Source organism: Brienomyrus brachyistius, chromosome 21 (assembly GCF_023856365.1).
Source record: "Brienomyrus brachyistius isolate T26 chromosome 21, BBRACH_0.4, whole genome shotgun sequence".
Taxonomy (NCBI): Eukaryota; Metazoa; Chordata; class Actinopteri; order Osteoglossiformes; family Mormyridae; genus Brienomyrus; species Brienomyrus brachyistius.
Genome location: NC_064553.1, coordinates 11,852,546 through 11,869,193, shown reverse-complemented (window position 1 = coordinate 11,869,193; position 16,648 = coordinate 11,852,546). Strand labels below are relative to the sequence as shown.

The following is a 16,648-nucleotide window of genomic DNA, read 5'->3' as shown; positions in this document are numbered from 1 at the left end:
TAGCCTTGAGCGAGCTCTCAATGGTTTTGGTTCTGGGTTTCCTCTTGCTTGGAAATGTCACGACAAGTGAAGTACAAGCCGTTGAAGTGGCACGACCTCGGACTGGGTCATGCTTGGCTGCCGCGTTTACTTGTCGTCTTTGCTGAACGCATTCGGTTATCATTATACGGGACGAGTCTCTTAGCTGTGCTGTTGGGCCCAGTTCACAAATGAGCCATCTCTCAGCTCCATGTTGGGTTTTGCCTTTTTAATACTCTTAATTCTATTGCTCTAGATGAATTGACCGTACTCATAAAAAATTTGTGAAGGAACTAAAAGATTGTGTTATTTAACAAAACAAAATGTACTATAAAAGAGAACTCCTTAAAACAATATTAAAACTTGCATTAGAATCCCCTGAAAGCCTTATTAAATTATTCTTAGTCTGGAAGATTTAGTGACAAATTCTTTCCATTCAAGTGTCTGGATTCTCTCTGAAGCAGCTCAGCAGCCTTGGTTAAGGTGTAATTTTATGCTGCAGGTAATGTAAAAATAGATGAAGTAACCAGGTTTGTTACCCTGACTTACTGTCTATAAAAGGCAGGATACCTTGAGTTGCGCGCCGGCTGGCAAGCAGTAATGCGAGCCCAGTCCAGCTCGGTTCAGTGCACATAATGCCTGGGTTGGCCCTGTCTGCCTCAGAGTTTCCATGTGCTTTCTAATAGTCATCGATTTAGGCCTGAAACCGGTGACACGGACCATAAGTTTCCAGATTGCTGCTGATAGTGATCAGATTGCTAATGCAGATAGCAGATAAATACATCCTTTTGCCAGCCACCTGTCACTTTACTGTCTGTGGTTTTTTTATTTGTTTTTTGGGTTAACTGTGTTTAAAACGCCCCATATGAATGGAACATTTGTACAATTTGGATCAGATTAATTCAATATCGTTGAATGTAAACGTTCTATTAGGTTTGTCGTCGTGTCCAGCATTCGTCGTTTAACTGAGCCACGCTCTCTTAATTAAATGTGCTGAACTGTATAGTTTATTTGAAGAACATCGCGACTTGCATGCCGCCCTGATCAAAGATTTGCTGGCCTTTTCTATGTTTTTGTGGGAAAGGTCAATTCAGATTAAAGATTTAAATTATCTCTGCAGATTTGGTTGTTTTTCTCATTGCCACTGATACCCATATTTTGCACACCATCGACGTGATGGGACTGATGAATCATTATCGCCAAATGATATCGGCATGAAACTTCAGAGTGACTTGTAGCTCGTACAGATGGAACACTTCCTTGTGTTCCGTTTAATTGCAAAAGTGTGTAAAACATCGTTTAGCATCAAAACGATTCTCACACCTCTCTGCAGTTTGTTGCATAATTTTCTGTCACGTGCGCTGGAACCACGAAAGGAACGTTCTAGATCCTGAAACACTTCATTCGTCAGTGAAACTTGCTTAAATTATTGGGGAGGGAAAACAGAAGAATAAAATCACTCAGCTAAACTTAAATTAATTCTTAATATCTGAAGGTTTTTTTTTGCCAGATTCTATCAGCCTGAAGAATTACAAAGAGAGAACGCTCAGAGATATCTCTAAAGCCCCATTATTTCCAGATACCGCTAATTAAATTGTGAGTGTCATTAATTGAGTTGCCGATATCTTTCATTGAGCTGAAGACATCTTAAACTCAATTAAAGATATCTTCAACTCAATTAAAGACAACTACATAACATTCTGTTATGTTCTCCTTCTTCACTGCTGTTAGTCCGTTAAGGCAAAGAAACTGTCCCGGTCGCTGAACGTTTTGACTTGCCTGCTTCCATGTGTATATGCGCAATAAATGCAAAACATAATTGGTTTAAATTTGAATAAACTACTACTGAAATTGAATTTGGTTGGTACAGTATGCCTGCATATTACTGGCGTTCAATGTCGTGTCTTTGGGAGGAGATGAGCCAGTGCTGTGGGTGCTTGGCCATCCGTACCCTCTGACCCTGTGCCCTTTGACCACAGGACGCTGTGCCAGCTGTGGCGAGAATGTGGTGGGCGAGGGCACCGGTTGCACCGCCATGGACCAGGTGTTCCACGTGGATTGTTTCGTCTGCATGACCTGTGGCACCAAGCTTCGCGGAAGGCCCTTCTATGCTATGGAGAAAAAGGCCTACTGTGAGCCCTGTTACATTGTGAGTATCCAGTCCGTCCCATTTGTCACAATGCTTGATTATGAGTACTTAGACTGTCCCATTTGTAACACTGATACACTCTCAGCACTGTAGTCTACCACATGACAAAATTCAAGGCCAAAATACAATTGTCGTGTAGAGGATTATGGTGAACAAAGCCAGCCAGTTCTGTGAGCTAATGCAGTTCAACATATTCTCTGGAGTTTTAACACTGAATGTCTCATGGGGTTAACTTGTGAGGTTTTTTTTGTACATATAACCTAACTGGATTTGATAGGTTGCCACATTCATGAGATTTATGTGCCAGGCTTTTTAGTATTTGTTCCTCCAGAAAGTCTTGGTCCTTTCCATGGTTCCATTTTAGCGCAGATACAAAGCCACCCCCTCTTAAACTCCTCTGTCCCTCGCACTGGCCGGCCCCGAGGCACTCCCAGTGCTGCCAGCAGATGTGCACTTGTAAGACACTGAGGCTGGTATCGGGTTTCCATGGTGCGAGTGGGATTCAGCCGGCCGATAGGCAAACCTGTGGGGAGGCAGATCTGATAAGCACCCAAGAAACAGACGCGTCTCCCTTGAGATGTCAAAGGCAGCATTCAAATCAAACTCAATTCCAAGATAGGATTACTTCCCTTTGTAGATCTGAAACCGAATAATGGTCTTCCCCGCTGCCTCTTCCTTTTTCGTAGCTAGATGCTTCTTTTGGAAATTTTATCATTGCTTCAAGCTACAGATCTCATCGAAAACAGGAAATTTGAGTGCCGCGGTGAAATCGTCGTTTCTGAGAGTTCACGAGATGAAAGTTTTCGTAATCTTGTGGCACTTCTATTTACTGTAACTGCAGGTTACACAACTTCACAAGAATGGAAGTGCTGAGGATGCTGGCTACGCGTTGCCGTGCCTACCGGGGTTGTTTCTTTCTTAACATTTGGGGTATTTAAGTCAATCAGGGCAATGCGGTGCTTTGACAGTTAGTAGAGTTTTACTGCTTACAGTAGTTGGGCCCTGGTTCTCTGTCCGAAGGGTATGCAGCTAATTCAGTACCATCTTAAGGTGGTACTCTGTTAGCGCTCTTAGCCAAGCGTGTGCTGTAGATGCCTGCAGTAAATGTCAATCTGGCTCCACATCCTTCACTTCCACAGTGATAAATCCAGTATTTTTTCCACTACAGTTGCTATTAAATTTGAAGGCCCACATCTCCAAGGTATTTGTTTTTTTTTCTTTTGTTGTGCTGAATGGGAAAGGGGAAGTTGTAGGTTGGTGTGGTGGTGTAAAATTACCCCCAGCCTTTCAGGGAAGTAACTGTCCCCCTTGTGGTACAGGACATGTTGTGTTTTTGGGCAGCTGTCAGGACAGGTGTATCCTGTGTGGCCCTCCCAGTGAAGCTTTAATAGGGGACACTGTGCCTCGCCGTAGGCTTATACTTTTCTGCTCGGGATGCATCATTACTGTTACTTTTTACATGTTGTTATTGCATGATTGCATGGTATTCAAGCCATTTATTTACATTTAATAATATTTCTGATACTTTTATGCAAAGCAACATATAGTATATGGAAGGGTTACAATTCATGTGTATGCTCTGGGATTTGAACCCACGACCTTTGTGTCGTTAGAGCTACAGGACCATTCAGAGTAAAGTTTAATTGTTTTCAAATTAATATATACTTTGCAATATACCAGCACTTGTCTCCATTGGCACCGGAAGGATTTTTGGAGGGGAACTAATTTACCCCGACTGAGAATGGGGGGTTGGTGGTGTATATCGTGATATCACAATGGGCGTACTACGAAAGGATGCTATATATGAGACTTGTAAAGATTATTTTAAAGATCTCATCAATTAAAATAAGACTAACACTGATTAGGGTACAGCTTCACAAAAAAAACATATCTAAAAAAATAACTGATTCAGTCATGATAAAATGAGTTTGTCTGATACAGGCCTTCAATCTCCATCAGGTGTATAGGTTTTGTTTTCCTGCTGCGCATGTATAGCGAATTGGACTCAGTAACAAGCAGATTCATAAAATATAAGGAGCACACACTTATTTATTTGTTTGTCGGGGGGGGGGGGGTGCGTCCCCCCTGTTCTCCCTATTTCTAATGCCCCTGCTTGTTTCCCTCTTCAGTTTGAGGAGGCTGACTTTGCCATTCTATACAGGGCAGTTGTTGGAAGTCGCCATGGTGATGTTAATAATCGCTTCCCGGGCAGGAGACCCTGCGCCACACTCCGTCTCACCATCTTTAGCAGTGAGCTGAAGAGCTCCCGCAGTGACGCGTTTCTCCTGAAAAGAGAGGAGACCGGCCTGAATTACTCACGCGGCGTTTCTCAGAAGTCCAGGCCGGCTGGGCGACGCGCGGCATTCCAGGAAACCCCACGCAGCACTCTATGCGGGACCTGCATTTTCACGCTCCTGCTCGCTGGCTGCATTGTTTCAAGATGCGACCTCAGGCCGGCCGCAGATACGCACGCCTGCCTGTCACATGGGGGGCAGTGGGGACGGTGCAGTGGCCCCCAGCCCCACTCTTGTGCAGTAGAAGTGACTCAGTACCTCTGTGCACCGCTGCTCAGCCTTCTAGTAGACAACAGCCTCACACTTTCATTCCTCCTCCTATTATGAGCTGCTTGACCACATACATTCATAGACGTAGCATTTTCTGGGGATCTTGAACAGTGAACCACCATGTAATACATATAGAGTAGTAGGGATTTCCAGTGTGTTGGTATCTGCAAATTCGGTTTATGCTCTTCAGAAATTTTACGAACCAGTCAAATGGCAATTTCGTGAATGTACTGTATTATTGTGTCAGATATAAACAGAATGTGCAAATGTGAGAGGGCATTAAAATTTTTTATATGTATAGTTAGTATGTATTTTTGAAAATGAACCTCCAGCGTTCTGTGGCCCATTGGAATACTGGTCCACGAACCTGGAATTGGGATCCCCTAATATAGAGCATAGAGTGTCCTATTGGCTCTCCTACCTGTTATCGGGGAAATTCGGGACAGGTGTGCGCCGCGCCGTTTGTATTCCATAGGAGCGACTTTGGCGCCTCCGTACATCATCCTCATCTGTTTCCTGCACTTTTTGTCCAGCGCTTGTCTTCAGACAGGGTGATTGTCACTCTCAGACAGTCACTCCCCTTTTCAGTATGGCGGTATCGAGGTCTCGCACGGTCGCGTTCAGTCAATCCCCACTTTGCATGGGCCGATTTCTGTGCCACGATGAAGCGATTAGCGACAGGCCGGCATTGTTTTCTTCTTCCCGTTTACCGTGTACCGATGACCCGTGCTGTCGCCCGTGCCTTTGTCGGCCCAGAATCGCGTTCCTGCCACGTTTGCATACAACAAGCGTGAGGATGCGATTAGATTAGTCGGGCATGTCTCACGTGTTCAGTATAGGATTGAAGCTGCAGCCTGCTTTGCATTTCCAAGAAAAACACTAATGGTGTGTCCCCCATTAATCTGTGCTTTAGGGCCTCGGGCTGTGGTAAGGGTCCATGGGTTTTGCAGATGCAGGCTTCAGTGATTTTAGGCCTGAGTTACTGAGATACTTTGACTTCTATAAAGCTAACACTCCTCGCCACATCAAATTATGGGGCTAAAGTTCACCCTTGGCCCCTATGGGAGGCCCTGCATTAAAAGCCTCACGTGGAGCTCTGTGATTTCGCAGGATGAAGTGCTCAGGTCACAGGGATCGATTTCTGGTTTCATAAGTAAAAATACATTTCAAGTAGCGCCACTCGTGCAAGGTCCGAGGCGAGCTTCCTGTGCATTCCGTCACCACTGGCTGCGAGGACCCGGTGGGGGCATTGCCTAAAATCCCGCTATCCCAGAATGCTCCATTCTTCCTGTGCATAAGCTGCAGCCTCTGGATCTGCCGTTGATCCAACTTTGACTTCATTACCTAACTGCCACATGGGGGGGAAAGGAAAATCATTGAATCATTCCAACAGCCTTTGCAGTACACACACACACAAAAGAAACGCTAAGCCATAGCTTATAGTGTAAAAGCATAGTGTGTTTACTGCTGGTATAGAAGCATTTTGGTTGACGGTTTTGCCTCCAATTAGTTGCATTAATGAATTAAATAAACCCGAATGCATCGGGGTCACGTCTGTCGGCTGTGGTTATATCTTGCAGCCAGAGATTGAACGTGACACACACTTACCCTCCTACATAAATAATTAGCAGCACCAGGCTCTTTGGGTCCTGTGTGGCAATATCGCCGCTCGGCTCACGTCTGGGGTGAGCTGCCCTGGGGTGGTGCTTTGCCACCAGCATGGCTATCAGCATAGGTCATTTCCACCTTCCCCCCCCTCCGACTCTGACAGATAAAGTGCTCTGGCTTCCTAAGGTGTTTTTGTTTCTTCATTGCCCACCAGCAGGAGCTTGACATTCAGTCCCATCCAGGCTGCTGTTTTTCAGACTCTCCGTTTCCCACCTTTTGAACACGTCTCCACAAAGGGTTTGAGCACTTGCAAGTTCCTGCAGTAATACAGCAATCTGTAGCCTCGTAGCAGAAATTAAATGGCTGACTGGGAATGATTGCTTGGCTGTCTCCTTTGGATGTCTAATTGGGATATCTGACAATCTGAGGTCTGCACTACCCTACCTTGACCACACTGCTAAGAATAATTTCTAAACCCCCGCGACCTTTTTATGTTGAGACATGTTTCCTTTCCTCTTGTTTGAAATGGCATTGTTTACTTAAATCAGTATTAACTAGATCGATGCAGCACAATGTGTTATTTATAGAGTATTTCCCAGGGTTAGTCCGCGTTTGTCAGGTTCAATGTGCATTTTGCATACCTGTTACTGTTCATGTGACATGCAGAATGTGAAATGGCCCATTTTCAGCTTCTGTGCAGAGCACACCTCTTCTGCAAACAGACCGAAGCATTTCAGGACTGTGACTCATTTGTGCTGCAAAAAAATTTCCTCCCGCACTAATTTCCACCCCTTTGCCAGTGCTGCGCTTGGTCTGGGAACTCGCTCTAGCCCGTCTGCCCCTTCCCAGGGCTGAAGGTCGAGGGCCGTGAAGGTCACAGTTTCTGTGAGCTAAAAAGTGACCTGCTGTTGTATCTTAGAGAGAGTGGACAGGCATTCGCATTTCTGAACAGTTAGATTCATATGCTGTCAGAGTTGTTTGGTGTGCCGAAGCCGACTAAGCAGAGGTGGATAGTTTAGGTCCAGATAGTAAAGAATCCTGACCAAAATTTTGTTTCAACCAAACAGTTATGTAAAATGAGTCACAGTCACAGAGTCCTCAATTGGTTGTCAGAAGCAAAACCTTGGTCAGTTTCTGGACATGAGCTATCCAGCTCTACCCAATAACACGCAGTGACTTGACTCTGAATTGCCTGTTACTTTGTGTCAAACACAGCTGACATTAAATTGTGGTTATTACTAGAAATATTTACTATTGCATCAAACGAACAGGAAGTGGGTTTGAGCGAGTTAAGAAATCGAGGCACGTTCCAGACAAGCGTCCCCTGTCCAACTTTTGGCAAATCCAGACCCTGATGTATTATAATATTGCGTTAACATTTCGAGAAATACCAAGCCACTTCTGTCAGTGGTTTCTTAGTTGACTTTTCGAGGCGCCACTTGTGAAATCAGCGGTCTGAAATTGTGCTGATTGGCTAATGGTGGAGAAACCTTAATCACTTGGACACAGCCTATAGGGTACCTTGTTTGCCACTAAGATCACACTTGGTAAGCATGTCTTCCAGTGTACACAAGTATCCAGGAAAAAACACAGGGTGAACAATAACTGCCTGTCCTTCAGCCCAAGATAACCTGTTTTACTTTGCTGTTGATAATTATGCTGTCCGTCTTAGCACTGTGCGAATTCATCTTTTCACTCTCTCTCTCTATTTCTCTCTCTTTTTTTTTTTTTTTTTGATGTTTAATCGCACATGTAATTGCACAATTCTTAAGTCACCCGGCTAAAACATTTCTCCTCCACCCAGCTGCTCCTGGAGCACACTTACGAACTTTGCGATGCTAATGTCTCTGATTAATTTACCGTCAGAACTTTTTGTTGCACTTCAGAGCCAAGCCCTAACAAAGTAGAAATGGTGAAGGACTTGCACAGCATGTAAACACAGTCCACCTAATTTATTCCATTTATTAGTTTTAATTTCAAGAGCAACTGAAGTGGATGTTTATCATTATTATTATTATTATTATTATTATTATTCATTGTCGTCATTATTCCTAATAACTAACAATCCTGAATGTGTTTATTTTTTACAGTTAGATTCAGCGATTGTGACGTACTGTACAGCTGTTTCTCCAGCGCTAACTTGTCCTTGTTACTGGTTGTTCACTGGAAGCTCAGCCTAACTGCAATTCCGCCTAATTGACTCCTTCACAGCTGTATGCTAGCGATGCACCCCCCTTGTACTTTAGTACTCTAGTATGTCGACAAATAATAGCATGCTAGTATGTCAACATAATAATAATAATAATGTTGTGGTTGTTATTAATGTTACTGTCATTGTTATTGTTTTTATTGTTATTATTTGGCACATTTTCCTGTGTGTATGGATTTTTTTTTTGTGTGCCCTGCAATTTCTGGGACTGGTTCCAGGCTCCCAGGGATCCTACACTGGAAAAGCGTTTGGAAGGTGGCTAAATGGATGTTGCTAATGATACATTACAATGCAGTTCTTCACTGTTGGTGCTGTTGGGTATTTGTCGAAGCATGTTAGGTGAAGCGTGCCGTGTTCAGCAGCTCTCCGCTCTCCCAGTGCCTGGCTTGAGTTCTCAGCTGACCCCATTTTTTGGATCCAGGGGGAGAATAACACGTTAATCATATTGGTCTGCTTGTTTGGTTGACTCACCACAAAAATGTTCAGAAAAGAAATCCAGGGATTTAAATAAGCATCTTTGTCCCGGGGAGGCTTCTAAACAGTGTGTACGGAACTGGGTGGGATGTGAATCTGTAGCCCCTGCAATGTGCGGAAACATGCAAAGCCGGGGTAGTTTGGTGTAATTGATTGTGAACAGATTAAATGGCCACCAAACTATGGAAAATATGCATCATCGGTGGGGGGCAAGTGTAAGTGCGGTGTGACGTAGCAAATGTGCAAGTTGGAGACTGGAAACATTAATTCCCTCCGGCCTGTCAAACGCCAGCGGTTGCTGTCTTGTGGGAGAGTGTCAGAAAACAGTAGGACTCTATGAGCACCAATGGACAGCCCAAGTCGGTTTGGACATGCGCTGCCCACTCACGCCACAGCCAAACGCCGACTGACCTAAATTTTACTCTGCGTTATCTACCCAGACGTTTGTTTAGTCTCCCGGGCAAATACTTATTGAAGCGTATGAAGTTGAGCACAAATGATACACGCTGAAATGCGTTGTGCTTCGAGGCTGGATTGTAATCTCTGGCCATCCTTCAATGTCTAGTGCCCTCTTGTGGCCATCGGTGCCTGAACGTGCTGTTTTTAATTGGGATATTTTTTTATTTTATTTTTTTTTTTTTTGATGATGTACATGGGGTTTTTGGTAAAGCATCTTTAAAAGTTATTACCAGACAATGTACCCAATCATGTAAATCACCTAGCTCTGCTGTGACGTCGGTGCAAAGATTCCAGCTGCGAAGGGTTTTTCTGGTCATATTTTATCAGTTTAGATGTTTTCCTCCTTTGGAGTTTCAGGAAAATACTGTATGATCAATGTTGAGTTGTCGTAATAAATATGTATTGTTCTGAAATTAAGTGGTGGAAAGTAATTGAATGTACCCTGGAATTGTGGGGAAAGGCATCGTGTGCAGATAGGCTGGGTACTGCCAGGTGGCTCCTGCCACACAAATCATTCCTCAGTGGACAGAAATGGGAGCCCATAGTTCCTTGAGGTGCCATGTAGAACAGTCTAAACAGCATAAACGTGTCGGCTGTTTGCAAACTGTGTTGCCTGGTAATAGAGGTCTGCTCTGTTTTATTATGCAAAATCGGATGCTAGGAGCCTGCATGCAACTGGTCATAGATCTTAATATAAATCAGCATGTCCAGGAAGCTTTCAATGGAGCTGTTCCACTTAAAGTTCCATCCAGCAAAAAAGGGAAGAAATGTATAATATATATATACACTGACACATACAGTACTTGTTTCATAATTTAATCTCAAAAATAGAGGAGGTGCCCCCTTGAAAAATGTATTATCTTCTTATTCTTTTTTTAGCCATCAGCTGCCACTGATTTTATATATAATATAAAATATGTACACACACGCACTCTCTCTCTGTCCCTGATTTAGGATCAGCTCGTCCTCTCTCTGTCCCTGATTTAGGATCAGCTCGTCCTCTCTCTGTCCCTGATTTAGGATCAGCTCGTCCTCTCTCTGTCCTAGCTGTATCTGGGCATTGAAGGTAGATAATCAAACTGATCCAGGACTCTTGCCAGCTGTGTCCATAACACCGGCATGAAAAGGCCCATTCCGCTGATTGAACATATTACAAAAGAATGTTTGGGGACTTTGCCCAGTCTGAAATACTCTCACGTTGACTGTTAGTCTGACCCAGCTCCTGGCTCCCACTGTGTGTATTTGTTTTCGAAGTATTTTTAAGGATCGATTGGATGGACTCAGACATATTTTCTTAGCTGGTCTCAGTGTATATGCTTACCAGTCAGCATAATCTGCTTTATGTATTCAAGTACAAGTATGTACAAGGCAGAGCGAAAGTAAGTACAAATCCAGACCAAGATTCTGCTTCAACCAACCAGGTACAAAGAGTCCTAGTCACAGCTGTTCTGTATTTTTACCTTCAGGACCTGAATTATCCACCTCTAGTACAAGGAATGTGTTCTTGTGTGTCCAGTCATACATATTGCACCTATTAATATGGATTAATACACATCTGTATATTATTTATTTACATACATGCCCTGGTTTTCATGCCCCATGCAGAACACCTTGGAGACCTGCCATGTGTGTGCCCAGCCCATCATGGAGCGCATTCTGCGTGCCACAGGCAAGGCTTACCACCCGCACTGCTTCAGCTGCGTGGTGTGCCACCGCAGTCTGGACGGCATCCCCTTCACTGTGGATGCCAGCAACCAGATCCACTGCATTGAGGACTTCCACAAGTAAGGCGTCTGCCTGCTGACACGCCCCTTTCTGGTAACCCCGCCCATAGACACGCCCACACGTCAGCACGTGTCGTGTGTTATTCTTTGGGCCTTTGAAAATGTGTACGGTTTTCCCTGTCATGCACAATGCCATGTATACCTTTGAGAATAAAGCCATTATTTTAAAATCCCATTTAAAACTATTGCTAGCATTGTCAGTTTCAGAACAATATAAAATAAATGGCATAAACTGTATGCAAAACATGGAGAATCTAAGGGAGTAATTAACTGTTAGAGCTGGAAAATGGAAGTAGCGCGTAATTTTGGGGCTTTTATTTTGGGCTTACTGAGATTTAGTTAGATGTGTCTTTGGGGCTGTGCATTTTGGCTGGTTTGTACGTGTCTCTGCTGCTCTGAAGGACGCTGCCCCCTGTCTGCCCTGGCAGGAAGTACGCCCCGCGCTGCTCCGTATGCAAGGAGCCCATCATGCCAGCCCCGGGCCAGGAGGAGACCGTGCGCATCGTGGCTCTAGACCGTGACTTCCACGTGCAGTGCTACTGCTGTGAGGTCAGTGCCCCGTCCCCACGGCGACCTGTCTGCATGTCCTCCCTAGGGCTGCCTCTCTCATGTCAAGATGGCCCTGGTTAGCATTACCAGAAGTTAGCACTTCATGAGGAATTACCATGGAACTGTACTGGTATCCATTGGCTTCTTCTAATAGGCCCTTCTCTGTGCTGTAGTGCGATCATTTGCTCAGTAAAAAGCCAGACAAGTGAGTAAGTATAAACACGGATCTGTTTGGTTGGACGTATCTTACAGTTAAGTGCTAAAACCGATTGTCAGTGTGCTGAATGCATTGCTGGTCAACCATATTAGGCTGACCGACTTAGGTGGCCACATAGGTTGCTGTCTTCTGAGGGGGAGCCAACTTGGTAACGACCAGCACCCTACATTGAGTGTCATATGAAACTTTTCCTGAGAGGTGGTGGGAAATCATTGACTGGGAGCAAATATGTTTCTCTTGACTGTGAGGGTGCTGGCCTGCTCCGCAGCCCTGACATTGTCCTCCTCCTGCAGGACTGCGGCTCCCTGCTCTCTGAGGGTGACAATCAGGGCTGTTACCCCCTGGACGGCCACGTCCTCTGCAAGAACTGCAACACCACGCGCATCCAGGCCCTCACTGCCAAGGCCACCACCGACCTTTGAGGGCTTTCCATTCCTGCCTGCACCCCATAACCCCCAGCAGCAGCCTGCACACAGCACTCCGCCCCGGACTGGCTAATATTCACCCAACCTGAACCATGTTACCTACACAGTGCTACTCTGCTACATACCACATATCCTAAACTATTCCTCGCACTAAACTGCCACCCAGCAATTCACCCCAATACCCCTTGTGATCCAAACCCGCGTATCTTGCAGGGGCACGTCCCGCAAGTTGAGCTTCCAGCCAATCACATTTGAGCACACACACCCTCACACACACACACACACACACACACACACACACACACACACAAGACCTCCTTCCTCTGTACACTGAGCTCAGGCATTGCTTCGGCAGGCCAGATGTTAGGCCTCAGTGTGTGAGCAGGTACGCTAATGTCTAACCGGCTAATCTATGCAGCATTCCCAGCAGTCTGACCACGTAGCTTCCTGTTAGCACTCAGGCAATTTGACGTGACTGTCAATGCTTAAAACCTTGTATATAATTGGGCCGATGGTCCAGGCCAAATGCCACCCAATCCCAAATGTTTGTGAGCTCCGTAGGTATCACATGGGCGCAAGGATGTCCAGATTTTTCCATCCGTTCACGGCCCAGAGAGTTTGGCCCCGGCTATGCAACAGTTTACTGAAAAAAGGGATTGTGCAGCTTGAATTCTTTTCGCTTCATACGGCCCCTTATATTATTGTTTAATATTAGCAATGCTACATATTTTCCTATTAGTATTGGCTTCGAATAACGTAGGAGACTCGCACACTTAGATTTATGCATAGCCAGTAATTGCTTTACACAATCAGATGGATTAAGCAGTAGATTTGCACTTAGTTGAGTGAAGATTATCCTTCCTTCAGAAATAGTTTTTTTTTTTTGTTTAGGTATCCATTAAAACATGGTCTTATACCAGTTTGCTTGTGAGATTGGTATGCAATAGTATAAAATAGAACTGAGTCATAGGTACTAAGCAAGGTTTAGCAGAAAGATGAGCGAAACTAGGAATATTACAATTTTTCTTACATTGTGTGACAATCTAACATGCAATTGTCATTACTTATAAATACTGAATCCAGATACTTATTATATTTAAGGTTACTTATTAACATTACTGGTGGGTACCTAGACTAAAATCAAAGCGTTCGTGTTCCATACTTTACTCCTTCCTGTTGGTTCCTCCCTTTCTCCAGAGAAGTCTTTAGCGAAAGCGCAGTGGATTAAGTTGTTTACCTAATTGTTAAATACTGTTCTAACACACACCTGTATACTTAGCGTAGATGCTGGCAGAGAGATATCAGTGCGTATACTTGAGTCCAAAGACAGAACATTTACCAAAGATTGCACTTGAAAAGGTTTTATTGAATATGTATATAAGCAATTTATGACTGGGAATATGCAAGTGAGACAGTGACTCGTGTGCTGCTTGTGTGGCAGCACCGTCTGTGAAGCAGCGTGTCTACAGGCCGCGTCGGTCACTTTCAGGCATACCTGCAAATTCACACTGCTTCGGGAAGCTATTTTAGCTGGAAATAAAAAAATGTGCTGGGCTTTAGGCAACTATGTTGAGAAATCTTTTATCTATCACCTTTTTTTTTCCTCTTTGCTTTATTTCTTAATCCGTTTATTCTTTCTCACTTTCTTGCCTTCTTTTTTACATCGTATTTGGTCCAATGTGTTACCTCATATTTTTCAGATCCTCTCTTAAACCAGCCCTGAACTCACACTTCATGCGAGGTGCAGATACCCTGCTAGCTAGGAAGCACTGTACCGTAATTCGCAGTTCACTTTAACTACACACTGCAGAAACGTTAGCTTGAGAGAGAGAGAGCGAGAGAGAGCTGCTGTGACCCCAGAAAGGTAGATTTCGGCGAAGAATTCTGAAAATCCACCCCAAAAAGGGGGTCCCTTTCTCGGCTTCCCCAGTAATCACTAGTCAGGCATGGTGCACGGATTTAAATACTGCGCCAGATGAACTCAGATCTGCGTTTTCCCGAAGGATCCGTGACTGGTGGGTTTAATATGAAAATTACCTGTAGTGCACGGCAGGGAATGCCTGGTGTCCCCTCAGGGAAATGCACAGCTTTCCTCCACCCCCACCCCCCCATTCCCGCTCGGTACTTTAATATTTTTAAACTCATTTTACAAAGCAGCGCTCAGAGCAGTGCTGGCGTTCCTTACAACACGGTAATGGTTTTCACATTCCTTATAAATAACAAAATATTTAAAGAAATTATGCAAATTTATATAAGGTAGTATACCTTGCTTTGCTTACTCACCTTCCTTTTATTTCCAGTGTTATTTAAATGTGGCAAAGTACCCAAGCAAAGTGCCTTTAGCCCATGAATGTTTTAGTGCTTAATATTCTTCTTAAGGGTAATAGTATCGTGGGACCACATGCAACTTTATAGTGCAGGAGAGATTTATTATTAGATATGGCCTGTTCTTTTTTTTTTGTTGACAGCGATCAATAGCTTAACATTTTGTTTTTGTTTTTTTGGGGTGGGGGGTGATTTTTATTTCCGCGTGTGTTGTGTTACATCTGGAAACCGTTACTACTTCCCTGCACCAAGAGTGTGTGAAGTTAAGCTGTGTCTCTGAGGTGTCCTGTACCACCATGTATGCGTTAATATAATCTGCCGGCGTAATGCTTTCAGAGTTCACCGTGACGGCAAACAGAAAAATGAGGAATTGCTTATCGTCTTGTTACTATTCCTAACCATTTATGTCATTTGGAAGTACAGGCAGGCCATGTTCTGTAACTAATCACGATGCTGTATTGAGATTATGATCATAGAAATATTACACTAATCTGTATGAACTGTGGAAAATGTTTCTAATACCATGTGTTATTCTATTGTGACGTCACGAGATGTGACGTTAAAGGTCTTAGGTCTTAATCTAGTTTAATGCGGAGGAGATGTGAGGTGTAAAGTTCTGCCAGTTCTTATTGGTTTTGAATTCAGTAGACATTTCTGAGGCAGGGGTTCCATTCTTTTCTATTATACTACGCCACAGGTCAGGTGTAATGAGGTCAGGACAATCCCGGAATGCAAGACTTGTCTCGTATCACCTGTCTGCTTCCAAGCAACCTGCACGCTGTCTTTTTAAGCTGTCAGCGTCGTAAGTCGGGCACATTATGCAAACTGTTTACTTTTGGATTCACCTCTCCTGCATTAATAAATAAAAGCTTCAGAATGGAGTTGTCATCGTGTCATTTCCTGATCTTTAACTACACTTCTTTCTGCTGACCAGATCTTGTTGAATCATTCTGGCAAGTATAATTCCGTAGTGGAAAATAATTGCCTGCATCGATTGACATCAAGTACATCATACATCTCCGGCTCCCCTGACCGGGATAAGCGGTTAGATTAGATGGAAATCAAATATCCTGACATAAGATGAGCATTTCCAGGGGGCTGTAAGTCAAGCTTGACATGAGTGATTTTGCTTAGAGTTTCACAAATTGTTCAGAGTTTAAAAATTAAAGCAAAGTGTGTATGTGTGTGTATATATATATATGTATATTTTGCCGTGTTTTAATAGCCTTCATGAGCTGCGAAGGCACCGTGTGCATGTGTGTGTGTCCCATTCTGTTTCTCAGCCGGGGATTTAATTTGCTGCTCATTAATCTTATCTACTGTTTACAAACAAATTGATGGCTTAGGGAGCCCTTGGCTGATACAGTGCACTCCGAAACTGCTCTCTTGGCACGGGATGGTGCTAAGGGCCCTGGGGACAGCCTGCTTTTTGTCTGGTCCTAATGTTCCGAATTATGGCCTGAATTATTTACCAGGAACTGGGGGAGCAGAAGGCAGCAAAAATAGGCCGCAATCGTGCATAATCTTACGTGCCCCATTTAAAATTAAGCTGTAATTTGCTTAGATTTGCATAACATTACAATATATCTTGATGCTCCTCTGCTCCGAGCCCAATGTTTAAGACTGAGCATCTTTTAAATACTGGCAGCAGGGGGCATGACTGTTAGGCTGCCACAGGAGATGATATAATCTGCAAATTTGTTTTAGTCTTAATAGGTTTTTGGAAGGGGTGGGGGGGGGGGGGGGGTTGAAAGCACAGCCAAGAATGTTATATGGCTCAAATATTTAAGGTATCCTGGAATTCAGGCCTTGCGTATCTGGAACCAAATGGATTTGGAGTGTGTGCAATGTTTTTGGGCTGGCTAAC

At 44.0% G+C, this 16,648-nt stretch overlaps 1 protein-coding gene across 5 annotated transcripts in view; it reads left to right on the top strand.

Annotated features, from left to right (window-relative positions):
• LOC125716355 (LIM domain containing preferred translocation partner in lipoma) overlaps positions 1-15,662 on the top strand; it is a 100,972-nt gene extending 85,310 nt beyond the window's left edge. For all 5 annotated transcript variants that reach the window (XM_048988559.1, XM_048988555.1, XM_048988557.1 and 2 more), the window contains 4 exons: positions 1,998-2,167; positions 11,087-11,265; positions 11,694-11,814; positions 12,325-15,662. In XM_048988559.1, coding sequence (XP_048844516.1) covers positions 1,998-2,167; positions 11,087-11,265; positions 11,694-11,814; positions 12,325-12,453 — 599 coding nt within the window. In that variant the 3' untranslated portion in view covers positions 12,454-15,662. The remainder of the gene's footprint in view (positions 1-1,997; positions 2,168-11,086; positions 11,266-11,693; positions 11,815-12,324) is intronic.
• The last annotated feature ends 986 nt before the right edge of the window (positions 15,663-16,648 follow it).